General features: G+C 39.2%; 1 protein-coding gene across 1 annotated transcript in view; it reads left to right on the forward strand.

The window, feature by feature from the left end:
* The window catches only part of SEL1L (SEL1L adaptor subunit of SYVN1 ubiquitin ligase), a 55207-nt gene that overhangs the window by 26066 nt on the left and 12152 nt on the right, over window positions 1-16989 (forward strand). Inside the window, exons 8-18 of the mRNA XM_084891546.1 lie at window positions 59-118; window positions 2235-2316; window positions 2907-3061; window positions 3930-3986; window positions 7763-7831; window positions 10127-10204; window positions 11561-11623; window positions 13370-13457; window positions 13775-13923; window positions 15027-15192; window positions 15755-15829. Coding sequence (XP_084747672.1) covers window positions 59-118; window positions 2235-2316; window positions 2907-3061; window positions 3930-3986; window positions 7763-7831; window positions 10127-10204; window positions 11561-11623; window positions 13370-13457; window positions 13775-13923; window positions 15027-15192; window positions 15755-15829 — 1042 coding nt within the window. The remainder of the gene's footprint in view (window positions 1-58; window positions 119-2234; window positions 2317-2906; window positions 3062-3929; window positions 3987-7762; window positions 7832-10126; window positions 10205-11560; window positions 11624-13369; window positions 13458-13774; window positions 13924-15026; window positions 15193-15754; window positions 15830-16989) is intronic.

A 16989-nucleotide genomic window follows, 5' to 3' on the forward strand; every position in this document is an offset into this window, starting at 1 on the left:
TTTGAATTGAGTAAATAATGTGCCTATGTTCAATTAAGCATCTTTTGTTCATTCACAGGCCCTTGTATATTATACTTTTGGAGCTCTTGGGGGCAACCTAATAGCCCACATGATTTTGGTAAGTAAGACTTAAATGGAAGAATACTAACATTGAGCAGCAGAAGAATTTTTGGTTAATGAATGACCATGACTTTTCTGACTTGCATGATTCAGATTTACTTTTATTCACTAAGACCAAATACTCAATGGAATAGTCTTATTAATGAATACAATAACTGAATCTACATGTGGTTGAAAACAGAGTTCACAATGTTTTATGAAAATGACTAGTTTGGCTGATTGCTCTTAAATATCTGATAAATGGCTCTTTTTTATTTTTCGTAAGTTGGAACTGTTTGTCAAAGTCATTTTTTTAGATTGGTTATATTGAAATTGGTGAATGACCCACTATGTAAAGAACCTATAAAGTTCTTTAAACCTATTCAGTGGTCCTTTAAAGTTCATTACAAAATATCTTTTATGTGCCATTTGATACCATTGATCCCTTAAATGGCTTAGTGGTGAAATAGAGAATTTTTCCACTAAATTCTTTAGTGTATTAAATGTGCCTTGTACTTCATAAACGGACTTTGGCTAAGTCACATGACCTCTATCTCATATTACTATGTTTCAAATGAATATATAAATTCATTCTTACAAGAACATAAAGGACAGAGTAAGCAGAAATGAGACTGAAAGCGGGGGGGGGGGGGTTACAGGAAAAAATATGGGAAAGAATTTACAGCTTAGTCATTGATGAGCTATAATACTTTAAAAAGAAGGAAAATCTGTATCTCTGGCCAGCTGGGTGGTTCCTAACTAATTTTACTCATACGTTCCAAAAATATTCATTGAGTACGTGTCGTTGGGATACCAAAGATGAGTAAGATACAGCTCAACAAGCTTTTAATCAAGAAAGGGAGGCACAAATAAGGAGACTATTATAGCACAGCATGAGAATGTCAAGGAATCACTCAGAAGAGTGGTCGGCAAACCATGGCTCGCCAGCCACATGCGGCTCTTTGGCCACTTGAGTGTTCTAACACCACTTCTTCAAAATAGACTCGCCCAGGCCAAAAACCGACTTCTGTGCATGGGCCACAAAGTTTCAATCGCACTGTGCATGTGCGCCCACACGTGGTATTTTGTGGAAGAGCCACACATAAGGGGCCAAAGAGCTGCGGTTTGCTGACCACTGACCTAGAAAGTGGCGTTGGAAGGAGAGGGATTTAAGGAGGTATTTCTGAGGAAAGAAGCAGCTCACCCTGTTCTTGAAGGGTAAATTGTGGTGAGTGAATGTAAAAAGCAGAGGTATCCAGGCAGCGGGAGCAAGATAGTATGTAGAGGGACAGCACCAAGAGGGAATGTGGTGTTTGCAAGAAAACACAAGCACTTCGGTGTGGCCAGAGAGTAGAATGCCTACCAGTAGTTCACAACTGGGCAGGTGAACAGGAATCACAGAAGCAGCTGTACGTCATGCCAAGGAGCATGGACTTCGTCCTGTTTACATGGACTCTGTCTTGTTTACAAGGGTAAACTGCTGAGGGAGTTTAAGTGAAAAATAAGGGTTTGTTCCAATTACTTACCAATCTTCAACAGCTATACAGAGTAAGAACATTAAATATGCTATTATACAGTAATGCCCTAAGGATTGTTAAAGCTTGTAAAGTTATTTTGAGTCTGTACCAAATGACTCCAGAGAGCTCTACTTTCTGTTCCTTGCTCTTTATTATTAGCTCTCTTCCCCTTATTCTGAGTCATTTATTGCTGGGCTGCTTTTAAATAGTCCCTTGACTTCCCTATTTTTCTCATTTGTTGCTGCTTCTTTGCTAATTTGAAAGAGTAACCCTTTTTTAAAATTGTGTATAAAATAAGAATAAATCTGTTCCAAGCATGACCTTAAGTAATTTTCTCCTATAGATAAAATTCACACACTGCATAAAGTTCATTGCATCAATTCCGATTGCTCTAGAAAATTTATTTTTTATTTTCTAGTTCTTAGTTATTTATAGTCTGCTTGTTGTAATGGCTAAATAAATTGCCTCATGACCTAAAGCTCAGGAAAAATAGGGTGATAGTGTCCTTGGACTGGAAGACAGCAGAATAGCATGCCGAGTATGGTTAGCAGTATTTGTTCTAATGGGATGCACTGAAGCACATAAACTGCCCGTCTTCTCACTAAGGCTGTGTTGCAGGGCTACCGCTACTGGGCTGGCATCGGGGTCCTCCAGAGTTGTGAATCCGCGCTGACTCATTACCGTCTTGTGGCCAACCATGGTATCTATGCTTTTGCCTTTCACCTTACAAAAAACAACAACAACACAAACACACCCATAAAACAACTAATTTTATATTCATCTATTTTTATTGTACTACTTGAAATGTCATGAATGGCTCTTTTCAAGTAGAATTGTCTTTACCCTAGTTCAGGGGTGAGTAAAGACGATTTTTTTTCCTGCCAGTGGCCATTTGGATATTTATAACATCATTCACAGGCCATACAAAATTAGGAACTTAAAAATTAGACTGCTATCTTTGGTCAAACTTTAATTAACTCACCCCTCATGCCCTGGCAGGGCCAGATCAAATGATTTTAGACCCGTAGACTAGACATTCCCCACCCCTACCCTAGTTGATTAATAAGTACTTGCCTTTTTTTAAATTTTGCTATGGATTCCACTTCTTCAGTATTTTGTAGAAAAAAGCCAAATTTACTTTAGATTGCTGTTTTATATCTACAGAATACTATAGGAACAGTTTCCTGTAACATAATATCTGTCAACATTTGGCAACTCGAATTGTACTTTTCTCTGTGGGACACTCCTGCTGACTTTCATCCATGACATTCCTTTGTCTTCCTGTTGCAGTTGCTAGTGATATCTCGCTGACAGGAGGCTCAGTAGTGCAGAGAATACGGCTGCCAGATGAGGTGGAAAACCCAGGAATGAACAGTGGGATGCTAGAAGAAGATTTGATTCAGTATTACCAGTTCCTAGCTGAAAAGGGTGATGTACAAGCACAGGTATGTGTTTCAACTTCTCATGTACTGTCTTAATGCATTGTGTTCTACAGTCTCTGGAGCAAGCATTTATATCTATAAGTAACAATTGCTCTTAGCAGTTATTAGCTACGTTATTATTAGCTATACATATCATTGTTTTTAAATATATATATTTTATTGATTTTTTACAGAGAAGAAGAAAGAGGGATAGAGAGTTAGAAACATCAATGAAAGAGAAACATCCATCAGCTGCCTCCTGCACACCCCCCTCTGGGAATGTGCCCGCAACCAAGGCACATGCCCTTGACCGGAATCAAACCTGGGACCTTTCAATCCATAGGCCGACGCTCTTATCCACTGAGCCAAACTGGTTTCAGCAAGACATACCATTTGGATTCATCTGGGATGTGGACTAGACATTCATGGTTCCTAAAAGCTGGCAGGGTAACTGCTGAGCACCACAGTTGAAAACTGCTTGAGTGGAGCAGCATTACAGTGATGATGGAGGCTCCTCATGGAGTCACCAAGGACAAAACCTGCCACTTTCTCCAGAAACAAAAAGGCTGAGGGACATGTGGGATTTCAGATGCTCTTCAGAACTGCTCATGTTTCCTTTGCTCATCTTCGATCATAATTCTCTCAGATTAATATTCTTGAGTATTTCCTTTAGAGTAGATTCATTAATGACAAATTCAGTATTGGATTAAAAGCAGATATTTTTAGTTTTTAGTAAAATAGCGTAAAATCTTCAGGCAGTAAGGCTAAATCTTTCAATTTTTGTAATAAATAGAAACCTTTTTATGACCAAGTGTTTTCTTGTTGATTTAACGGTAATCACACTCCAGATGCTACCCTTGACTTTTCCTCTTTTTTTAAAAATCATTTTCAGGTCGGTCTGGGACAATTGCACCTGCACGGAGGGCGTGGAGTAGAACAGAATCATCAGGTAACTTTTCTGTTCCTGGGGTTTTGCACTTTCTGTTGTAGCAAGAAATAATTCTTCAGATGTATTTCTGGCTAAGTCAATGACAGTCTCAAGTTTGTGTTATTAAGACAGCCATCACAAATGAACCTTTAAGATTTAACTAACCTCTGAGGAAGCTGAAAAATAAAAATGTGATTATACCTCATAGGAGTGGGAAATGTTTTATCAGTTCTAAAGTCTAGTTCTTAATACTGCCAAAAATACATAAGCAATGTCTATTTTTCTATAGGTATGTGATTGAAGTATGTCTTAAAACTCCCATTAGAAAACATTTTATAGAACTAAGGAAAATTCATTGTTGAGTTTATGAGAATTAGGAGTGCACAGTGGTAATAGATTTATATCCAGTCATCAGTTTTGTCTGCTTCATGTTCTAAATGTCACCATCTCTTCCCTTTTCTTCCATCAGTACACCTGTCACTTGTGTGAATTATCTACTGCTTGCATTTCCTGAGCAATAGCCTGTCTTGGTGAATTAGACATCTGATCACACGTCTCCCTTGCTTAAAACTCTGGAGTGGTCCACAGTTTCTAGTAGCTTAAAGACCAGAATCTTTAACATGGCCCCGTAGGTCCCATTCCCATCCCGGTTTAACCTCACCAGCCCTTTGCTTTCTCAGTCACAGGCACGAGGACCTTTTCTCAGGTCTTTGAAAATATCAAGAACCTCTCTGTCTCAGGGCTTCTGGAATGCTGGTCTGTCTCGAGTAAATATTACTCCACCCCTTTCTTCATGTAGCTATTTCCTTGTCATTCTCCAGAGCTCAACTGCAATATCTTTTCTCCTAATGTCTCCTCTGGCCTCAGCCCCACTCCAGGAATAAGTCATGTGCCACAGTTAGGATTTCTGAAAATCTGTATTCCTTATGGCCCATGTCCATTGTAAATTAGTTAATTATGTAAGATAGTTAATTAAGTTGTTTCCAAAAAACATGGGCTGTGTCTCCCTTGTTTGCCACTCTTTTCCCAGCACCTTTCAGTGCCTAGCACATAGTAACTCCTCTATGATGCTTGTCAGATTCAAAAAGCTTTGTTTTCCTCCCATGCCAGTTAAATATTTTAATGAAGGTTACTTCATGTACCATGACCTGTCAACTTTAAGAATTAGATGTATCAACACAACTATGCCAAATATCTGCTTTTAAAAATTTGGATGGCATTTTTACAACTCTTATTGTCTTTTTTTTTTTTTTAATTATGGTGTCACATAATTGTCCTCATCCCCCCATTCCCATCCCAAACCCCTCCCCATGTATGCCCACCCCCTGTTGTCCATGACCACTAGTTAGGCTTATATGCATGCACACAAGTCCTTTGGTTGATCTCTCCCCTTTGCCCCCACCCTCCTGTACTTTCCCTCTGAGTTTTGACAGTCTGATCCCTGCTTCTCTGTCTCTAGGTCTGTTTCTGTTCATCAATTTATGTTGTTCATTATTTCTCCTTGATGTGTTAGATAGATCATGTGATACAAGGAATTCCCTTATATGACTGAAACTGAGACAAGCCATAATGGTTATGCTGAGAGGCAAATGAATCAGTCTGTAGTGAGTTCCTTTCTGGGCCAACAGTTCTTTTTGTTCCAATTTTAATATCAAATAGTTCCTTATGTGTACATGTCAGCCCATGGTATTTCAGATCTGGTTGGTTGACAAATGGTGTTGATTCAGGTCCAACCGTCTCTGGTTTGGTCCTGGGCATCCTTTAGCAACACACAGCTCCTGTCTGCTGGTATGGCAAGGCATTGTCAGTGTCTTCCATCTCTGGACTGATTGTCTTCTGTCTTCATGGCTGGGGCACTCCTGTCAGTTCCTCTCTGTTGCAGGAATCAACATGGTCTCGGGGTTGTTTTCGAAAATATACAAACATATTCTCGACCAAAAGTTAATAAAGAGATATTTTTTATAAATTTGACTTGGGATCCCTTTTCTTTTTTTTTCTTTTCTGTTTTTCCCCAAATGATTTTCCTCTGGCTTGTTTTGACACCACGTATGTTTTTCATGGGTATAGCTGCAGAATGGTGTGTCTTTGGAGTGGAGATCCCAGTGTCCACAGGTCTGCAGCTGTGCTAGCAGGATATTGGCTAGAGTGTGTGCTGGGTCGTGGGGCAGTTCCAAGGCCTGTCTTGGTGGTGGTGTTGATGTTTCTAAAAAAGGCCGCTGTTCAAGATGGCGTGGGCTCCGTGCTGGAGTCCCGCCGTCCAGGGAGTGCTCTCAGCGGTGGTAGTCTCTCCTTGTCAAGGGGAGGCTGTCGTCCAGCTCCTGCAAGATTTAACTTTCCCTCACTCACTCATACACCCCACACACTTCCACACACACTCCTTTCATGCGCTCACTCACTTCCTCTCTCTCAGTTCCATCCTGCTAATCGCCTCCACAAGTCTCTTACTGTCTTAAGGCCAAAACTGGTTTGGCTCAGTGGATACAGCATTGGCCTGCGGACTGAAAGGTCCCAGGTTCGATTCTGGACAAGGGCATATACCTTAGTTGTGGGGGCACATCCCCAGTAGGGGCTGTGCAAGAGGCAGCTGATTGATGATTCTCCCTCATCAATGTTTCTAACTCTCTATCCCTCTCTCTTCGTCTCTGTAAAAAAAAAAAAAAAAAAAAAAAAAAAAAAAAAAAAAAAAATCAATTAAAAAAAAAAAAATATATATATATATATATATATATATATAAAATGTATGTCATTAGGTCAGTGCAGCATCAAATAAAATCTTAATGAAAACGTCAGGTAAGAGGGCAGAATTCTGGATAAGTTTGCTGTATACCTTTTGCACAACAAATTTTGAAGTATTTTGGGGGTTTATGCCACTTACCTGTGAAGCAGCTGCACAAATAAATTATTTTACAGAATATGAAGAGGGAATAAAAGGTTTTCCCAGTACATGTTAATTCAACAAATATTTGCATGCCTACTATATGCCATTCACTGCTAGGCATTTCAGATACAAGGCTGGACAGAATAACTTCAATCCTTAAGTCCTTACAGAGTTTCAGCTTTAATAGAAGAATTTCATACTTTTATTTGTTTGTTTGTTTGTTTGTTTGTTTATTTTGCATTTGCTACTTTTTAAATGACCATAGCAAAAATATGTAATAAATTGTGATTGTTGTTACTAAGGAAAATGAAAGCGTCCAAAAACAGATTACTGAATGGGAAGTGGCAGTTCTCTCTGAAGAGAGATGGGTGACATTTAAGTTGAGCCTGGAGGTAAAATTATTCCAGGCCAGAAAGAACAGTATGTGCATAAGACCCAAGGCAGGAAGGACAAGGCTGGTATGCCCAGAGTGCAGAGAGCAAGAGGGAGCAGTACTGAGATAAGCAGGGCCTAATCATGACAGTGTATTTTCTACAGAACTGTATGGGGCTCTTAAGGACCAGCATGAAGAGATTTTAAAAACAGTCACTTTGGATAACTGAGGAATAAAAAACAGGGAGGTCGGGGAATATTTTAGAAGTTAGGTGAGAGATAATGTAGCTTTGACTAGAATTGTGGTAATGGAGGGTAGAAGATGGATGAATTCAGAATGGATTTGATGGTAAAAGGACTTAGTGATAAATTGAATATGAAGTGGGTGGGTACCTTGGAGCAACCAATAGGTGTCATGTTGCCATTTACTTAAACTGAGATTCTGCCATGCAACAAGATTTTTTAACTGTTCCTGAAATAACTATTTTGGTTAAAAGCCAAGGGCAGATTCTATTAAAAACTATTTTAATAAATTCTTTTCTCACAGAGAGCGTTTGACTACTTCAATTTAGCAGCGAATGCTGGCAATTCACATGCGATGGCCTTCTTGGGAAAGGTACTGTACATCCCATGAATCTATTGTGTAATAGCAAGAGGTGTTTGCAGAGTGAGTACATACTGTATTCAAGATCTACAATTTACTCATAACAAACTGGAAATAAAATTTCCAGGGCAAAGTTACTGTGTCTTGTCCTAAGGTATTGCCAATCTGAAGCTGTTTCCTAGGTGAATTAAATAGAACAGCATTTGCTCTTCAATATGTTAATTTTCCACTGAAATTAACCACTACTATCTGAGCACCTACTTTTCATATATCATCTATAATAATAATCTAAAATAATAAAAACATTAGATGCAAATTGACCAAAAGGCCGGAACAGCGGGACGACCGTCCGGACGTCCTTCTGGACGACCTTCCAGATGAAGCTGGGGCTGCGAGGGCCGAGGCAGACGCTGGGGCTGTGAGGGATGGGGCAGTCGGGTCTACTCTTGCACGAATTTTGTGATAGGGCCTCTCATACATAATGATGAGGAGTGGATGCTGTGCAGGATTTTACTAGTCTGTCATAATTACCTGTTAACTTCTATGCTAAATAGAGGCACTTAGATTTGGTTGGAATTTGTCTGCAGACCTTTTCATTGACTTAAATGAGACAGCCATCACCCACCTGTCAGTGCAGTCCTTTTCTCAAGAGGATATTTAAGTCTAGAGATTTAATGAGTAGATTTCATATGCCATGACACAATCTCTTAACTTCCTTTTTCATTATTTTGAAAGCTATTCTAGTGTAAACTAATCAGTATTTTCAGCTATAACCAAATCCTAATGTTAGAAGGCTCAGATAGAATATATCGCAAAGGTTTTTTCCAAAAAAAAAAAAAAAAATCTAATCAGTATTTGCCACAGGATCACAGTTAGTTAATTGGGGCCTAAGAACTTTACATTTAGATTTTAGACAATAGTGGTGTTCCTCATGATTCTTGTTAAGCATTTAAGAACTTTTCACTTGAGCCAAAACCGGTTTGGCTCAGTGGTAGAGCGTCGGTCTGTGGACTGAAAGGTCCCAGGTTCGATTCCAGTCAAGGACATGTATATTGGCAACTGGTCGATGTTTCTCTCTCATCAATGTTTCTAGCTCTCTATCCCTTTCCCTTCCTCTCTGTAAAAAATCAGTAAAATATATATATTTTTTAAAATGCCGAAACCAGTTTGGCTCACTGGATAGAGCATCTGCCTGCAGACTGAAAGGTCCCAGGTTCAATTCCGGCCAAGGGCATGTACCTTGGTTGTGGGCACATCCCCAGTAGGGAGTGTGCAAGAGGCAGCTGATCGATGTTTCTCTCTCATCGATGTTTCTAACTCTCTATCCCTCTCTCTTCCTCTCTGTAAAAAAATCAATAAAATATATATATTTTTAAATAATTTTTAACTTGAGCCCTTTCAGTCTTTGATCTAATTACTAACTAATCCTATCTCAAAAATGATGTCTTTGTCGTTAATGTGTATGTGGATAAAAACAGTATAGGTCATTCTGTTCTTTCTCTTTGTCCCTTATCATGATCCCTGAGACTTTAATCATTTGATGCTTGATACCTTTTAAAATAACCAGTTGTTCCTTTTTCTGAGTTTTGACTACCTTTGCTCTTAGCCTGGGCGAAGTAGTGGTAGAGGAGAAAGGAAAGGACATTGCTGATAGCCTTCCTTTCCTCGTTTAATCACTGATCCCAAGCAATGTGTCAGCCCAGTTAACCGCCCGGGATAGATTGAGAAAATAGATTCCTCTGGGGGTTAAAGATTTCTTCTCCTGAGATTAACCTATAAGTTGATTTATATATTTATGTATTTATATATTTACTAGAGGCCAGGTACACAAAATTTGTGCATGGGTAGGGTCCCTAGATCAGGGCTGTTCTGTGGTACAACCAGCAGAGTGATCAGGGGCCCCTTTGGCACCCACCTTGGCTGGCCTAGGGCCAAAACAGTGGGGTCAGCTCCTGCGTTGAGCGTCTTTCCCCTGATGGTCATTGTGTGTTATAGCAACCGGTTGTTCCGCGGGTCATTCTGCCCATTTGGTCAATTTGCATTTTAGGCTTTTATTATATAGGATATTAAGTTCATGGAAAGATGGTCATTAGGTAAATCATAAATTTGATATGACAGAGTATATAATAATATAAAAATGTCTACTTTTCAAGTTTTGTTTTTAACTCTAAAATATCCTTTGGGGAATTCTAATTTTGTTAAAAGATTTCATGAGATCTAACAAAAACCAGAATGAGATGAGATAGGAGAACAGTGTAACTGGAGAGAGGATTACACCTCACAATAAAATTGGGATCTGTTTTCCAGATGTACTCAGAGGGAAGTGATATTGTGCCTCAGAGTAATGAGACAGCCCTTCACTACTTTAAGAAAGCTGCTGACATGGTAAGACCTGTGACTCAGTGTACTCAAATGTGTATCACGTTACTATTATTTTAATAAATAAGTTTATTATATTAAAAGATGAGTCATGACCGTCATGCCATAAATTAGTGAAAGCATTTATGTAAATATGGTTCATGTGAATGAATTGAATGGGGGGGAAAATTCTAAGTTTTTTAGGGGCCAGATTATGGTATATTAAGCCTCTCTCAAAATTTTACTGAGAAATGTCCTGATCAGGGAAATGTGATTTTTAGTAATGGAATTGAAAGCTACATAATTTTCCTTATCTGTGTTGCAACGTGAAGTTTAAAACTTACACAATTGGATAATTTTGATATTAACAGTATATAATTCAGGCATTCTCTGGTGCAAAGAAACCAACCTATGAATACTTAAGACCCTATATGCCTCCGGTGTGTACCATACACATATCTCTTTGCCAACTATCTGTTACTGTAGATCTAAGTGTCAGTTGAGCATTTTCCAAAGGAGTGCTGTGCCACTTTTTGAAGATGCTTTTATCCCTCTAAGTTTAGGTAAATTCTAGGTTTTTCTTTTTAAAGTTTCAAAACAATGATTACCTTTGGTTTTCGACACTCCAATAATCTTAAGCATTTATTTGCCGCCTAATCTCCCATATTGCTGTTATTACATGGTTGTTGACTATACCCCATGGAGTCTTCCTTCTTGTTTGAGGAAGAAGGTTACTAATTAAAACCACCCAAAAAAGTGATCTGTTTTTAGTCTTTAAAAGATGAAATACTATGGCCAAAACCGGTTTGGCTCAGTGGATAGAGCGTTGGTCTGCAGACTGAAGGGTCCCAGGTTCGATTCTGGTCAAGGGCATGTACATTGGTTGCGTGCACATCTCCAGATGTACTCAGAGGGAAGTGATATTGTGCCTCAGAGTAATGAGACAGCCCTTCACTACTTTAAGAAAGCTGCTGACCTGTGCAGGAAGCAGCTGGTCGATGTTTCTCTCTCATCGACGTTTCTAGCTCTCTATTCTTCTCCTTTCCTCTCTGTTGAAAATCAATAAAATATATATATTTTTTAAAAAGATGAAATACGTATGTTTTATATCATAAATTCATGGAACAGATGGTCATAAGGTAACTCATGAAAATTTAATCCTAAATGAATTTACTATTTACTCTTTTTCAGAAAATTTTTTAAAAACCCCAAATACCTAAAAGGCAATAATTTGTTTAGCTTGATGGGAAGGAGAAAATTTTGTTTTGAATTGAAAAGTGCTAATACGGGTTTGGAACATGCTTGTAAATAGTTTCTTTTGCAGGCATTTAGTCTTGCCTACTTTGTAATTAATTCTTTCACTCTTTTGTCTCTGGCTTGCAGGGCAACCCAGTTGGACAGAGTGGGCTTGGAATGGCTTACCTCTACGGGAGAGGAGTTCAAGTTGTAAGTTTCCCATCTAACATTCTAACAAGGAGTTAGTTGGAGAGGTAGGGAAGTATTCCTTAACTAGCTCCCAGCCAGCCCGGGCAGGCCATTTCATTATAACCAAACCTAAACTGTTTCCTATTGTCCTTACCATCCTTCACCCTGTACTCGCTGTACCAACTGCCTTGTTAGAATGGCTCTGGCTCTGGCACCTTCTCCTGAAGATGTGAAGCTGTTTCTCATCCTCCCACCAATGCTCTCTGCCCTGTCTACTCTTCCATCTCACCTAGACTTGTACTTCTTCACTCAAACCTAAGAAAATGCTCAGGTCTCTCCCATTTAGAGGGCTCTGACTCCCATTCTGTTCTACCCTTTGCCCTTCTAGCCACTACCTCTTTTCTCTGCAGCCCTTCGCTGCACTGCCAAGGTTTTCCAAAAAATGAACTATATGAGCTGCTACCACTCACTCATTAGCTCAGAAAAGTCGGGTTCTGACTCATGAAACTGCTCAATATGAGTCACCCAGAAACCTCCTGAATGTCAACTCCAGCTGACATTTTTTGGTTGTATATTATGAGCTCTTTCTTCCCTGGAGTTCTGTGCCTGCAAGGACTTCTTGGTTTTCCTGAGCCATTGTTCTCATTCTTCTGTGCTACTTCCTGTGGTGGGATGCCCTGCAGTCTCCTTGCTATCCCCTTTTTCTGTAGGATATCTCTAAGGAATATGTTCTTTTTATTTGGGCCTGAAACTAAGAGCTAGGTTTGGGATTCTAATCTGTAGGCATTCCCTAGCATAAGAAACAGTAATGTGGTCTCATTTTTATTCCTTTAGTCGTTTTAGGAAACTGAAGTTCCATAGTGATCTTTGTTTTAATTTATCTTTGTGGATACATGTTATTTGAAATTTAATGATCACATAGTGTTCACTATGAACACAGGGAAAGAATGAATAAGAAGAGGATAATTACCCTTATTTAATATTGGAAGAATTGAGGTTTAAAAAGAATTGGTTGGTTAACAGAAAAGATACAACTGTTTCTTAAATCATATGTGTCAAACACAAGGCCCGCGGGCCAAATCCAGCCGGCCAGGCCTTGCAATGTGGCCCGCACCGCGCTGTCATCACTGCACTCCGCTGTCAGTTTATGACATTGTCAGTTTATGACTGTTCAGTAAACCATTCAGCCCGCGATTTAGGCTGGATTTTAGATTTTGGCCCCTTCTCTGATTGAGTTCGACACCCCTATCTTAAATCCTGTCCTTGTGTTTCACTGCTGGTGTTTATGCTTTCCAAGAGCCAACATGCAAATTGTCTCACAAAAACTTGATTTGCTTTTCTTCAACATCTTAAATATAATTTCCCTGTGACTTCAAGTCTATTATTATCTGTTAGTAAAAATTGGAAGGTGCCGAAACCGGTTTGGCTCAGTGGATAGAGCGTCCGCCTGCAGACTGAAAGGTCCCAGAATCTATTCCAGTCAAGGGCATGTATCTTGGTTGCAGGCACAATCCCCGTAGGGGGTGTGAAGGAGGCAGCTAGTTGATGGTTCTCTCTCATCAATGTTTCTAACTCTCTATCCGTCTCTCTTCCTCTCTGTAAAAAAATCAATAAAAAAAAAATTGGAAGGTATTTCTTTTAATGGCTCTGAGACTATTTTGTGTGCTTTATTAATTATTTTTAATAAATTAATCTGACTTTTGAGTATGTTAGCCTTTTGAGCTTTCTCATCATGTGATTGTGTGATGAGATAATCTTTTATTACAGAATTATGATTTGGCACTGAAGTATTTCCAGAAAGCTGCTGAGCAAGGCTGGGTGGATGGGCAGCTGCAGCTTGGCTCCATGTACTATAGTAAGTAACGGTGGGATCAATGATGAACACACCAAGATGTAAAGTACCTTTTTCCACTAGATGTCACTATGTTATGGAAATGAGAGTGCTAAATACTGGCTGATTCATGTTCTCCCAATTCAGTGATTTGTGCATCTTGCTTTTTTATTGGAAATTCTGTTAATATATATTAATGTACAGATCTGTATTAATAGGATTTACATTTTTCCTGAGTAACCATTCTGAATTTTATTTTGTTTTATTCCTTTCCTTCTCTGATATTTCAGCTGAATCTTACTTGAGACTGTTCCTGACCTTTCATGTGATTTTCCTTACAGATGGCATTGGAGTCAAGAGGGATTATAAACAGGCCTTGAAGTATTTTAACTTAGCTTCTCAGGGAGGCCACATCTTGGCTTTCTATAACCTCGCACAGATGCACGCCAGCGGCACAGGTGTGATGCGATCCTGCCACAATGCGGTGGAGGTGAGGGCTCTTCTACCAACTTCTGTACAGGAAATTAATTTTCTCAGTCGGAAAGTCTACTGTTCTTTTTTTGTTTGTTTAATATATTTTTATTGATCTCAGAGAGGAAGGAAGTGGGAGAGAGAGAGAGAAATATCAATGATGAGAGGAATCATTGATCAGCTGCCTCCTGCATGCCATACACAGAGGATTGAGCCCACAACCCGGGCATGACCAGGAATCGAACAGTGTCCTCCTGGTTTATAGGTTGACGCTCAACCACTGAGCCACGCCAGCCGGACAAAAAGTCTACTGTTTTAATTGTTGTTTTCTTGTGTGATTTCTTCTAGAGTTGAAACAGATTCAGTCTGCTGGTATATTAAGGAAAGACTGGGTCTGTGTGGGGCCATGACTCTTATTTCATTTACCCTCCCTATTGGAATCAGTGTTAATAAGAGAAGATACTATGTCTGCTGTCTCTAGCACCTAAGACAGTATCTGAGACATAGTGTCAAAAAAGATAGGTAGGATGCTAAATGAATGTTACAAAAGGGGGTGCTAATATCTCCTGATTGGCACTTCAGAGTGACATTGATATATGCTTACAGAGTTTCTAAAGCTTCCTCTGATCCAGTTTCCTTGCTTGTAAAATGTAGCTTTTAATAGGACTCACCTTATAGCGTGGACTCCATGGGAGGGGTAAGTGAGTTAATATACGTGTTATACATAAATCACTATCGTGTTTCCCCGAAAATAAGACATCCTCCAAAAATAAGACCTAGCTCATGGAAAGATAAGACATCCCCTGAAAATAAGACCTAGCGCAACTTTGGGAGAAAAAAAATTAATATAAGACACTGTCTTATTTTCGGGGAAACAGTGTAGAACAGTGTCTGACCAGTGTCAGTGGTATATAATTGTTTGCTATTATTTGTATAACCTATTCTAAAGATTTAAGTGAAAGCTTCAAATATATATCCCAGACTTTTAAGTATATTCAGTAAAATTACCGGACATTGAAAGAGCGAGCTTAACATTCACGTGGCTAATGTGAAAAATGATTTTATAGCGTATCTTTCTTATTCTTTTGTTCATTTTTTCTTTTTTCTTCCCTGTTCTCACAGTTGTTTAAGAATGTGTGCGAACGGGGCCGCTGGTCCGAGAGGCTTATGACTGCCTATAACAGCTATAAAGACGGCGACTACAACGCGGCCGTGATCCAGTACCTCCTGCTGGCCGAGCAGGGCTACGAAGTGGCACAGAGCAACGCCGCCTTCATCCTCGACCAGAGTAAGGTTCATCGGAGTGCTGCCTCGGGTTCCCAATGCAAGGACTCACATCAGCTTACCTGTCTAAAAGGAAAAGCCAGAAAGAATGTTCTTTGTTGCTGTAAATAGAACTTGTCCCTCGTTTAAGTTATTTTACTTCAGATCTCTCAGACATCCAACTTAGTTTTATTTATAGAGTTGACAGTAGAAATAGATTTGACATTCATCGTAAAATTGACTGCTGCTTTCAGCAAATACATTTTTACAATACAGCAGATACAAAATATTGTTTTTCCAGCTTATATAGATCCCCAGAGTGGGCTAGAGTACGCATTCTCATTGGTTCTGTGGATAAAACATGTTTCAGGACGTAACGTTGTCCTAAATGCAGTGATTCCTTGGAACTCAGTATTTTATTCTACTACTTGTTTAATTTTAATACAATATATTTCCCATTTATTATTTGTTACATTCCAGTTCTTATTTCAGTTATGCTCCACATACTCATTATAGCTTGAAAATGAAACCTAAAAGTCTAGAGCCTTTCCCTAACTGCCTGGTTTGTGTTACCTCTTTCCCTACAGGAGAAGCCACCATTGTAGGTGAGAACGAAACCTACCCCAGAGCCTTGCTGCACTGGAACAGGGCTGCCTCGCAAGGTGAGCGGTTGGTTCATCCTAAAGGATAGGAGTTTCACCCAGAAACCTCTTTTTATTTTGTTTTTTTAGGGGGTGTTTTTTTAAATCTCCCATAAAAATTAAGTCCTGTCATTTATCACCTTAAAATTAAGTAGAGATACTGTTGGTTAACTTGTTAGCTTCGTGATTGGTATTTATTTTTTAAATGGAAATTCTAGTCCCAGGGCTTCTAAACAGAATTTTAAGTTGTTTTTACTAGACATTTAAGTCATGCTATGATTTTCTCTCTGGTTTTTAGTTTGAACCCGGTATATTGTGTAAATGTAAATTGAATAGAATATACAAGAGAATATTAGTACAAACCCAAAAAGGTTTAAACCTTTCTCTAATTTTTCACTTGACTTTTTCTCTCACAAACTACTCTCCACATTGTGTGCCTATCATCCCTTCTTCAAGCATAAACAAAGTTCCAGTTAAACAATTTTAAAATGTAAATGACATCATAGAATAGAGCATGATCTTTTAAAGAATATTATTGGAGCCTAGCTGGTTTGGCTCAGTGGATAGAGCGTTGACCTGTGGACTGAAAGGTCCTGGATTCGATTCAGGTCAAGGGCACATGCCTGGGTTGTAGGCTCTATCCCCAGTGGGAAGCGTGCAGGAGGCAGCCAATTAATGATTCTCTCTCATCATTTATGTTTCTCTCTCTCTCTCTCCTTCTCCCTTCCTCTCTGAATAAAAACATATTCTTTTAAAAAATACTTTAAAAAAAAACACACAAAAAATAATAGCCCTAGCTGGTTTGGCCAGTGGATAGAGAACATCAGCCTGTGGACTGAAGGGTCCCAAGTTTGATTCTGTTCAAGGGCACATGCCCAGGTTGTGGGCTCAGTCCCCACTAGGGGGTGTGCAGGAAGCAAGCCCATCAATGATTCTCATCATTGATGTTTCTATCTCTCCCTTTCCCTTCCTTTCTGAAATCAATAAAAATAAGTATTTTTTTTAAAAAAAATATTATTGGAGACATGGGGGGGGGGGGGGGGAGTGTTGCCACCTACCTTATTCTACCTCTCCTTGACTTACAAAGCCCTCTTCAGAAGAGTAGTTCTAATTTAAATTCTTACTGAACTTATAGCTTAGCTAAAGGGTTGATTGTAAAATTTGTGTACTACAAATTAAAA

The sequence above is a fragment of the Pipistrellus hanaki genome (assembly GCF_964339955.1).
Source record: "Pipistrellus hanaki genome assembly, chromosome: 1".
NCBI lineage: Eukaryota > Metazoa > Chordata > Mammalia > Chiroptera > Vespertilionidae > Pipistrellus > Pipistrellus hanaki.